We start from the raw sequence: 12150 nt of genomic DNA on the forward strand, positions 1-12150 counted from the left end.
TGTGTGTTCCTGCCAGACAGCCTTGCACAAAACTGCTTGTGTTATTACTTAGGTGGGAAGACCTGAAGATCAAGAAGCTGCAGGGCTTGGTTTTAATGATCTAGTTCAGAGCACGTCTCTTGCTGAGTAATATCCTGGCATTGTCTTAACAGCCCCAAATCATCATCCAATAATAGATAACCGTGACTTTAAAATGAGGTCATAAATGCCTGTAGTCATCACAGTTTTACTTGTAGATAAAGGAATGGTTTATCTCTCCATCTCATTACATTTATAAATGTGGAAGTCATTTCCTGCTCGCTTCCTTTAATAGTTAAACATGGAAATAGCAACTTTTTCAGTTCTGACTGTTCTAGTTCTGAGTATGTGGTAGCCATGCTTACTTGCTGCTCTGGTTGTCTTTCATGAGTCAATCCTTCAAGATGAATGATTGTTCATCGCGAGATATAAAACTGTCTTCAAAGGTTAAGCATTTGGCTTCAAATTAAATGGATGTTTCCAGTATGTCTTAGTAGCCCTTAGACAGGCAGGCATAGGATTTACTGAAGTCTTGATTTTTATTGAGCTATGGCCTTTAGCAGGGCTGTCAGTCTGAGTGAAAGTTACTGTTTTGTTTTTGGGGTGATAATAGTAGTAAAATGTCATCAGTAGTATGTTGTATTAAGTTTCCTATTAAATAATAGCAAACTGTATTATATCATGTCTGGATGTTAATATAGTTGTTCCTATTGTATTTGTCAGCATAGCGTCACTGTCTTTATCAGCATTTGGAAATAAATTACTGGATGATAATATGTTGTTCTACTGGTTGTATTTTAAGTATGGCTCCCTGTGTTTATACAGGTGTGACAATAGCAAATCTAGAAGAAAGAGTAACTTTTTTTTAACAATTATTTGAAGAGCCACTAGATTTTATCTACAATCAAGTCCAGGCTGAACAGAAATTGGATAGCTTTGATTTAGCTAGCCACCCTCAGGATTTGTTGTGTTCCTAACCATCTTTCTGGTTAACAGCCTGCTTTGTTTTAACTAAATTCATCTGTCAGCTTCTTACACTGTTGCTAGAGGCTCCTTTTTTCACTTAACGTTTCCTCTGCCCTTTCGAAGGTGTTGGTTGCGTTGTTATCAAGACTAAGCAGTATTTGAATCTTCTATTACTCATATTCAACCCATGTTTAATAGGGTTTACTGGTCCATTAAGAGGCCAGAAATCTGAGATTACAGTTAATTCTAGTCATAATCTTCTAGTAAAACTTAATTAAATGGTACCATGCAGTAATTATTTTACTGTTTAGCTCTTTTAGGTGTTTGAATATGTAAATCATTCCAGGACCTTCTAAGGCAGCTGCAAAAGCAGTTGAGGACCCGAAATCTTGACTGTGAACAGGGTGAAGTTTATATTACAAAGTTCTGGTAGACGAGTCCCATGGTGCTTTTCAGTAAATGAATTATTTTACTGAAAAGCCCCTCATTTTTCATAGAAAATGTTACTTTATAAGATAAGTGTACTGTTGGTTGTTTTGGGGCATTTTTGGTGCTTTATTGATCTTTCTTCACCGAACTTGTAATAATAACAACAAAAATTTCTGTATTGCAGATTTAATCCAGTGCACAAATGAGATGAATGTGAACATCCCACAGCTGGCAGACAGTTTGTTTGAAAGAACGACCAACAGTAGCTGGGTAGTGGTCTTCAAATCTCTTATCACAACCCATCATCTAATGGTGTATGGAAATGAGGTAATACAACAAATTATGTGTTTGAGAACAGTTGCAGCCTTTTGTTTCTGTAAATATCAGCTAAATGCTTCCACTAATTCTCATTGTAAGAAAATCTTAATTTTTACATCATTGTCTAACCCTGCATTAACATGGATCTCATTTTCTGTCTGTCTACTTTAAGTCTGTAATTCTAGAATCAAAGTAAGTGTCCCAAATTCTGGAGGTACCTTTTTTCAGTGTTCTTATTCTAATGATGAAACAAACAAACAAAATCAACAGAAATTAATTCTCATGGGATTCCAAAAGCTGAAAATGGAAGCATTTTTGGGTTCATGCTGTAGCTAATCCTCTGATCTTTCCTCCTGGATAACTTGATTCTAAATTGATTTCTCCCAACTCCCCCTAACCGTTTACAGCGAAGACAAATGTGTGCCTGTGAGTTAGCTTTGAGTGTGAACATCTAAATAACACCAAATACCATTGAACAATTTAACAAAGTTACCCTGAAAGGAATAAGCTTGTTTTGTTTCACAATTTGAATTCTAAGGGGCCTTATTGTTCAAAATGCCAAGCACAGCAGCAGCTTAAATTTTCTGCATTTAAAAAACCCAGAACTGTATTTCTAAGGCTTTCTTAGAAAGTGTTTGCAAACATTCCTTTTTACGTCAAACAGTCAGAATACGGTAAGCTAAATGAACTTTGGAGATAGCTTTAGAAAATCACCAAAACTTTTCAGGTTGCATTCAGAGTTGTTGTAGGTTGTGTAACCGCTTCCTCTGGTTGATTTTGCTGGATTGCTATGGGAGGTTAAGTTTTTCAAAAACTTAAGTTTTTCTCTTGCAAGTTATTGCTGGTCTGGGTGAAAAATCTGTTCTGTGAAGCCAACTAAGCCACAAGAGGGCAAACTTCTGTTGTTGACTTGAAGCTTTAAACTTTATCACTGGGATAATTGACACTTTCCAAAGCACACTATACACTTTGCACTTTAAGTCTTAGGAATTTTAAACTGGTACCAGTGCAGTTCATAGTAATTAGAGATATTTCATGCTACTGTTATATGAAATACTTTCCATTTGAAGAATAGAACTACCAAACAAATTTTGCTTGGCAAGGGTGCTACAGACATAGTGAGGGTAAGATTGCTGCTCAAGATGAAACTTTTCACAGCTAGAAAAAGTACTTTGAACAATGAGCATGGAAATTGAGTACTTAAAGCACCATTTAGGTTGGAAAGGACCCTTGAGATCATCTAGTCCAACTGTTAACCCAGAACTGCCAAGCCCACCACTAAACCATGTCCTGAAGTGCCACACATCTTTTAAATACCTCCAGGGGTGGTGACTCCTGCACTTCCTTGGGCAGCGTGCTCCAGTTCTTGAAATTAGGAAAGTGTCTAGAAGTTTATGGAGAAGCTGTAAATCCCTTTGGGAAAAACCATAAAGCAGTTGGTCCTCCAGCTTTTGCTTAATTCATTTAAAGCTAGGTACTGGTTGTCTTTACCCTTCTCCAGTCTTTTTTCTGTGCAAGTTATGTATGCTAATGAAAATAATGAAGTAGTACATGTTACACTAATCAGAACTATCTTTGTCTTTTGTCAAAGTGAATGATTGGTTTATTTTTGTAGCAGCTCTATACAATCATTTGTAAGACAAAACTATTTTTCCTAATAAATTGTGATGACAGTGTCTTTACAAGGTAAAAATAGTGTCGTTCACAAGTACTAAGTGTGATACTGTGTTAATGCTTTATCTGGATTTTTATGTTTATTTGATATTTGATTTATAAGCAAACTGACATTTATATCATGTTATTTTCGTAGCTAAGTACCATTACAATTCTATGATGAGCAAAGATGGCTTTGCTAATTGATGAAATTAAATCAGCTGTTATAAAATTGAAGTCAGTGAAACAACTGTGAGCATGTAAAATGAGAATGTATTTGTTTGGGGTTTTTTTCAAAAGTTTACAGTTCCATAATCTGGCTTAAAATAAACAGTCTTTCAGTCAAAGGCCTTCATACAATATCTATGTGACTTTGTCCACAGATTTATATGTATAAAATAACTATTTTAATTTGATAGTTGAGCTGAGATTTTTAATAGTTTACAGATTTGAAATCAGTCTTAAAGCAGGAAGGCTTGATTTCATAAGTTGGACAAAAAGTTTCTAATACTGTTAACCTCAGCTCCTTCTCATTTGGCAACATAGCAAAAGCATTCAATTTTTCTTTTCTTTCATCTAGCGGTTTATCCAGTATCTGGCGTCCAGAAACACATTGTTTAATTTGAGCAATTTCCTAGACAAAAGTGGATTGCAAGGTAAGGCATCTTTTTTTCATTAAAATTAGTAATGTGCTGGGGGATAGTAAACCCATCTTGGCTACTTTAATGGATCATGTTGTTTAAGAAATGGTTTTTCTGTTAATTTTACCCCAGACTGCATTTCTTAACTTAAAATGCTGTAGTGGTATGGCAGATAATGTCTGCTGGAGGAACTTGTTGCATCTTTCAAAAAAGATTTACTGAAACGTTTCTGACTTCCTTAGTGAAACAGATCCAACTTCTTTTATTTCTGAAGAGGTTGCCTTATTTGAAGAGGTATATTTTGATGACTAACTCAAATTTTAAAAGATGCACCTTATATATGTCAGATATAACTTGTCAATGAGATAGGAACTTTGTCTAAATAAATAGAAATTAACTTTCTGGGAAAGTGATTAAAGACCATTCCATCCATCTTTGAGACTAATTTGATGGGCCAATAGGTTTTTCTGTGGTTCAGATTATTCAACTGACATACCTTTCCGAACTGTTATGCTGCAGTTCTGACCATACATGCAGCTGTCACCGTTTTTTCTCCTGAGGTGCTTCCTTGCTTTCTCCACTGTGTTTTATGTACTTCTAATCTTTGCCACAAGTGTACTGAAACAGGCAAAGTGGTTGCCCAGGGACAGAAGCAGTAATACCCAAGTATTCTCAGTAATAACCAATGCTGCACTAAATTGTGTCATTTTATTGTGTCTTAACTTCCATGGTCTCGGTATAAACTGTGAACAGATCTTCTTCTTAGTCTATATTCCTAGACTTGACAGTTATCAAAATATTTCCTATCATTGCTGTCTTAACATAGAAAAATTTCTGTCATATCTTCAAGTTTCCTTCAATGCCTCTTGTTCTGTTCAGTTGCAAATGAGAGAATGTGTTGTGGAGCTGATGTGAACATCTTTGTGAATGCATCATTTAAATTTTTGGTAGTAATTTCTATTGTAGTGTGAGAACTTGCATAAAAATTACTTTGTTTTGCTTTTGGAAGCAATTTCCTTAGGAAGTGAAGTGTAAACTTCTACACAGTGGTATTGTCTGTTTGATTTACATAGTGAATATGATGGCGTACGCAGTTCTTATCAGATTATATTTTTGCCTGATTTTGCGTAGTTAATGGAGCTGTTTTGTGTTAATATCTTTTACTTAAGAACACTGCTCTAAATTAATTGATTAGGTAATTAAGTCATAAACCTCTGAAACTTGTTTTTTTAGGTTATGACATGTCAACGTTTATCAGGCGGTATAGCAGGTATCTGAATGAAAAGGCAGTTTCTTATAGACAAGTGGCTTTTGACTTCACAAAAGTAAAAAGAGGGTAAGGATGATATTCTCTTTGGTTTACCTTGAGGTTTTTGTCTTATGTCCTGTAATTCAAGTGAAAAATACTGATGTTGGCTCAGGCTTAGTACAGACAAAAAAGACTCCTTTTCTCAATTGATATCTCTCACAACACATAAAGACTCAACTGCCCAGTCATGTATATTGCAAAAATATTTTACTTCAGTTGTTGTAATTTTTCATTTTAAATATTGACATTTTAATATAAAGAAATTAAGTGGTCTGCATCAAGTCTATATAAAAAAAAGGAGAGGTTTGAGCAAGTTGCACAATACGTTATGTACTTTGCCTTGTATATAATATGGAGGACTGTGCAGTTTATTTGTGCTTCTACCTCTGGAAGGTTTAAATGACAGGTGAAACACCTTGCAGTCTTTCCTGGTGTTTGTCTGGTTTTGTCCCAAAATATCTTTATGAAGTTTACCACCTTTATGAAGGTGTAGTGCACTTTGTACTTCCAGTAAAACATTGCAGTAGGTGCTATCCTGATTTTGACCACAGGAATTGAAATTTTCCCTGGAAAGTGAGCTCATTTGAAAGAAATAAGTTGTTTGAGAGTAGATACCTCTTTACATGTAGAATAACACAGTCCAAAGCACCAGTAGGTGGGTAAATTGCATGTTATAGTGAACAATGGAATGAATCTGGAGCTCTTCATTGAGAAGGCTGGAGAGGAGGTACCAATCACAGTTGGAAGTCTTTCCATCTTTCTTACTTCTTCTTAAAGTTTAAAACATAATGTTAGTTTTACATTTGGGCATCCTATATCATCCATCCACAGGTTAGTTTATATTGAATCTAAAAACTTAGTTTTTAACCCACAAAAATCCCAACTCAGTACTGTTAAATGAATTAACTGTAGTAGTGGGCTGTCTAATGATACCTTGCATTGATGTTGCAAAGGCATTTGCAGTTGGTCTCAGAACACTCTCCAAATCCTTTATGCTTCCTTGCAAACATATAAGAGTCCATTTTATTTTGAAGTGTGATGGTAAAGTAAAAGGGGGATGCTGGGCTCTGTTTACTCTTTCTGCCTTTAGCGATGCTTGGAGCGCCAACAACACAAAACAGCATTTTCCACACCTACGATCTGTGTGTGTCCAGGTGACTGCAGCTGCTCTAGAAAGATGCATAATTGTTTTATCAGGTGTTTTAGGTATAACAAGGTGAATTATTTAGCCTGCAACATGTGCCTGGAGGTCCTTCAGTGAGCCAGTAGGAGTAGCTGTTCCAGTGGCAGCAATGTGCCTTTTCCCCACCTCAGTTTTTCTCAGGGCCTTTGCACCCATGTCCAGCCCCATTAAGTTTCTTGCAGTTGCTGTTTACTGTTTGGATCAAGTATACAGCACAAGTAGAGAGCTGGAAGAAGTGTGCTCCCCACTGCTTTCCAGCCTGGAGAACAGCCATGGCCTTTTCTCTGCGGATGCGCTGTGAGATTTGCACTTGCAGGAAACATTTGGTTTGCCATGTGCATGCTGATGAACTGCAAGGCTGTCTGATTTGTCTTACAGAAAGCAGTTGTTTCATGTCACTGAGGTGATTTAATCTCTTCCTCGGTTGTTGCTTTTCTTGGATATGTTTGGTTATACCCTTGATGAGGTTTTTTTTCAAATACACGTCCAATCTTAGTCTGTTCGATCTGAACAATTAATAAACAACCAAATATTTGTAGTCAACAATTAAAAGGGAATTCTTTGTAGTCTTTAGAATCTTCCAGAAAAAGCCTGAAAAACATACTACCACACTTGTTTATTCTTTCTTACTGCTTTAAGTTGAAAAGAAAAACATCCAAACTGACACAAAGGAATAACCAGGTGATTAGAAAAAGAGTAGGTAAAAATTTGCTGCAGAAATAACCTTCAGAGCATTTTTTTTACTTGTTGCATTTTAACTATATTTCTGACCACTGACAGTTTCATTTCCTTTAATTAAAAATTCATCTTCTATTCCTATTTTGACCAAATAAAACTTGTTGGCTTTCTGCCACTTGTATTGGCTAGACATTAGCATTCCTAAACACCAAAAGGCCTGCTTTGAATGACAAAGACTTAAGTGTATTCTCTGATGACCTGATGTATTTTCTATGTTGTTTCTTACTAACAAGAAATCAAAATCAATGTGAAGAATGTTTTCTGTTTCTTTCACAACAGGGCTGATGGAGTGATGAGAACAATGAGCACAGAAAAACTCCTAAAAACTGTACCAATTATACAAAATCAAATGGATGCACTTCTTGACTTTAATGTAAGTTTAGCAGCATCTACATTTCTAACTTACACTCAACTTCGCTGTACAAAACTGCCCAAGCTTGTAAAATAAGTCAAGATTAAAAGTCTTGAACTTGGTTCCATGTTACCTGCACAGCTTAAAGAGCACAAAAAGTTTTGTTCATGGGGATTCCCCCAAGAAATCAGGAAAAATAAATACGATGCTCACTGAAGAGAATGCTTTGTGCTAAATTAATGTGTTTGTTGTGTACTTTATGTAAGAATTGCTTGTTCATTTAAAAGCTGATTATTTCTGCCTTCTGTCTTCTAGTTACGTTAGTTAACATTGGTTAACAAAAGTGTCTGACAAAATGATTTAATTCTGTGCTGAGAGAATTTATGTTGGTTTGTTGTGCTGCTACTCTCCACTACTAACCAGCAGGATGATTGGAAAGCATGTCTTGGCATAGAGTACTGGAGTTCAACTAGAAGTTTTCCATCAAGAGATCAGTTCAGTTACATTAACTTTTTTTCTGATCTTCCTAGGTTAATAGCAATGAACTTACAAATGGTGTAATTAATGCTGCCTTCATGCTCCTCTTCAAAGATGCCATTAGACTGTTTGCGGCATATAACGAAGGGATTATTAACCTCTTGGGTAAATATAACTGCTTTCTGCAATGTTCAGCTTTGGGGAGGGAGCTAGGGAATGTTTGAAAATAGCTGCTTTCATGAGAAACTGAAATAGTTTTGTTGTAAAACATCAAGATTTTACTGTTAATTTCCAATGTTTATCTGTCCAGTTGCATTTTTTCATTGTGTTGTGTACAAGAATTGGTAAAATCTCAAAGCAAAGCCCATTCAAGATTTTATTTGCTTAATTTTTGTCTTTCACTGCTTTGATGTGGGGTTTTTGTGTGTGTGTGTTTTTCTCAGATTTTTTTTTTTGGTCTCATTGAACTGCATGGCAAACCTGAATCACTATATTAATGTTGGATTGGGTTTTTTTAAGGAACAAGATCAGGTTGTGTTTCATTTGGAGTGAAATAAGTTATGACCAGTTAGAAATTTGCTGTCATATCATCTGTGATTGCTTGGCTATTGAAACTTTCATGTTGCTGAGTTTTAGTGATTGGTTCTCTTCTGTTCCTAGAGCATATCTTATATTTTAAGGGGAATTACAAATTCAGGGTTCCAACCTTACACTTGCACATACTGGAGATGAAGGGGAGCCTAAATTTAGAAAATAATTAAGTTGAAAGCAGTCTGTTGACTTGCTTGATTTGGTTGTAGTCTGGGATTGGATCAAGCTACCTGATTGCTGTCATTGCCCAGTGCTTGCAAAATGAAAAGCAAAATCCAGAGTAAGTTAGTCAGCCTTCCAGTCTGAAACCACTGTCAGCTTCTTTTTTTCTAGAAGCAATTGCTTTGAGTGAAGCTTAATGTGGAAACAGGCCTTGAAAGGGCTTTTCAGAACTGGAGTGGGACCCTCTCACTCTCACCACTGGTGTTTTGTAACCAGTTATATCTCACTGCACCAGACCATAACAAGAGACATCAGTGTGTCAGAGAAGATCAAAATCTTGCCTAATATCTGGCTGCTGGAATAGAGTAGATATTTGACTGCCAGATTGTAAAACTGCCTTTTTCTTTCTTTCTTCTTCCCGAGAAGATGAATTTACTTTTCTTTGGGTGACCTATTCTTAAACTTGATTGTCCTCTTCAGGGTGGTTATGGTTTTGTGAGATCTAGTACCTGCAAGGTAAGGGGTATTTGCATGCATGGAATCATTAGCGTACATTCAACAGAGCTTTTGTCATTTGGTGCAAGTTAAGCATAGTGACTTCTGCAGTTGTCACAATAACAGATTGCAGGCCTTTGCAAATCTTGATTAATTATTTAATGCAAGTATTCTTACTATCCCTAGAAAAATACTTTGATATGAAAAAGAACCAGTGCAAAGAAGGCCTTGATATATATAAGAAGTTCCTCACTAGAATGACGCGGATCTCAGAGTTCCTTAAAGTTGCAGAGGTAAACTTCAGTCAGTCAACTTTGCCCTTTATTTGAAACAGCTTGTAAAGGATTTATTATTATAAAGCAGACACTTCTTCCTTCCTGCCTAATTGCCCTTACATCAAGGGTCATCTTGTCAATCTCTGTGCTGGTGATTAGTTCATTTGAGGACTGTATTGAAAAACCTGACTGGGGAGTACTTATTGGTTTATCTGTTGCTTAAGGAGGTTGTATTAATGTGCATTTTAAAATTTCCTTGGTTGCATAATACTTGTGAGCTTTCTTTGAAGAATAGCTTTGCTTTAAACAAATAAAGTAATTTCATGGTGATCTGCTCTCTGTGATTCTACCTGTATTCAAGTTTGAAACCCACAATTCTACCATAAATTTTAGATGAAATAACAGTTTCACGAATAAGAAACTGTAGGTGAACTGTAGACAAGTTGATGAACATGTGATTTCTTTCTTATGTTTCTTGATTGTAGGTGTGTTCACAGAGAAAAAAGCAGTTAATTTGCAAAGCGTTTGGTTTGTGGTGGGTTTTTATTAAAAAAAAAAGTGGTTAATCTGTTGCATTCTTATTTCTGAACATTACTGAATTGATGTCCTAGAATTATGGAATTCCTCAGTTGAGATGTGCCCCTGTTCTTGTCTTTATTTCCTTTGTATTCGTATCTCTCCTAACAAAAATGTAAGCCTTAAAACTTGGCTTGCTGTGTGTCCTGACAGAGTATCTCTATCAGAGATACTCTCTTCAAATGATAACATTATCAACTGAAGTTGAGAGTATTAATCTTTCTATTGTAACTGTATATGTCCTGCTGCAGAACATCCTAAATTTGATCTGCATTTTAGAAAAGAGTTTCTTTCCGAAACTTCAGAAGTGCTTTGTTGTAGCAAATATATCCTCTGTATGAGTAGTTCTGAGAGTTTATCACGTAAACTGTGAGACAGGCAAAACTTCTCCAGCCTTAAAGTTCTGAAACACAAGATTCTTACTTCCTTGTTTCTAAGGTTCTATCTGTTAAAATATCTTTGTAACACACCTACTTCAAATGTGTATACATTTATCAAGAATTTATTACAACCAACCATTACAGAGTTCAGAGTGTGGAAATTTAAAATATATATTGAACATATTTGTGCTTTTTGCATTATTTTATCTAAATGTTGTTTACTTTCTGAGCATCTCTGCCTTCATCAAAAGCAAACAGGTTCTAAAACTCGTTTGTTTTATTACAGCAAGTTGGAATTGACAGAGGAGACATACCAGATCTCTCACAGGTAGATAAACCTATTATGTGTTTGCCAGTGCATGTCTGTTTTTGGGGTTGCATAATCAGAAAAACTTGGCATTATGGCATTCACTTATGCCTTCTTGTATACATTGTCACCAAGTTATTTCTAAATTTGTGATTAAATCCAAACTCTGTCAGAACCTGGCTTTTATATTCAGTCATCCTGTTGTAAAATGTTATATATAATTTCTGTCATTCTCTAATTGGGTTTTAAGGCAGCCTTATTTCTGTCATGCTTCAAGATGCAGTTTATATCTGTGAGTTCACATCATGAAACTTTTATATGATATTATGAAGCTGTGGTTTTTAGCAGCCTTGCTTTTAGCTATATGCCTATCGAAATTAATGTGAAGGCTTGCAGACCTTGCACATAAAAATGACTTTCCGTGCAATTTCCTTCTCAGTGTCTCTTGAAATATTGTCTGCTTCTGATTGTCTGCTTGCTGTTTCCTAGCTGTTAATTTTAACATCTTTTGACATACTTCAGTCCTTACTGATGAATCATTATGATGGTGTAATGTAGTGAAGACAGTACATCACCTGATACTTTTAAGTAATTAAATAGGTACAGAGTGCCAAGATGGGGTATAAGTATTCTGAGCTCTTGTACGTGTTGCCCCACTGGGGCATTCTCTGGAAGTATTTTAACCACTGATTTCTTCAAATCTGTTCCCTAATGTCTCTCTTTACAGGCACCGAGTAGCCTTCTTGATGCTTTGGAACAACATTTAGCTTCTCTAGAGGGGAAGAAAATCAAAGATTCCACAGCTGCAAGCAGGTGCTTATGTCCTTGTCCTTCTGAACAGTTGTCAAATCGAGTGTTAAATCAGTTATTTTCAATTTAGTTATAAACTAAGGTTTGAGTAGGCTTTGTTAAAGGCAAAAAATATGAGCAGTTATGGAATGGCAATTTGTCGTAGGTTTTGCTGACTACTTGAAACAACTTCTTCCAGGTCAACAGAACTAGAATCTAAGGAGCTGCAAGGACTTGCTCTAGCATCCCTACTTATACTTTTAACACTTAATCTGGAACGTCTGAAGAGAAACTAAATTTCTTTCATGTACTGCCTGCAAATATTAATTTTGTTAAAAATTAGGTATTTATTGAAGTATGCAACATGAATAAATAAATGTCCTTAGACTCCTATATCTCAGCTTTAATCCCTTTTCTGTCAAAAACAAGGAAATGCATCGAGAAGTCCTTAAATTAAGAATCGATTTTAAAGTAATTGGGAGTTAAAGCCA

The 12150-nt window shown here is 35.8% G+C and overlaps 1 protein-coding gene across 9 annotated transcripts in view; it reads left to right on the forward strand.

The window, feature by feature from the left end:
* The window catches only part of PICALM (phosphatidylinositol binding clathrin assembly protein), a 67030-nt gene that overhangs the window by 25148 nt on the left and 29732 nt on the right, over window positions 1-12150 (forward strand). For all 9 annotated transcript variants that reach the window (XM_050332311.1, XM_050332312.1, XM_050332315.1 and 6 more), the window contains exons 2-9: window positions 1598-1740; window positions 3965-4040; window positions 5259-5361; window positions 7535-7628; window positions 8138-8249; window positions 9519-9625; window positions 10850-10891; window positions 11598-11683. In XM_050332311.1, the coding sequence (XP_050188268.1) occupies window positions 1598-1740; window positions 3965-4040; window positions 5259-5361; window positions 7535-7628; window positions 8138-8249; window positions 9519-9625; window positions 10850-10891; window positions 11598-11683 (763 nt within the window). The remainder of the gene's footprint in view (window positions 1-1597; window positions 1741-3964; window positions 4041-5258; window positions 5362-7534; window positions 7629-8137; window positions 8250-9518; window positions 9626-10849; window positions 10892-11597; window positions 11684-12150) is intronic.

This window comes from Myiozetetes cayanensis, unplaced genomic scaffold, assembly GCF_022539395.1.
Source record: "Myiozetetes cayanensis isolate MyiCay16 unplaced genomic scaffold, myiCay2020 scf5-8, whole genome shotgun sequence".
Lineage (NCBI taxonomy): Eukaryota > Metazoa > Chordata > Aves > Passeriformes > Tyrannidae > Myiozetetes > Myiozetetes cayanensis.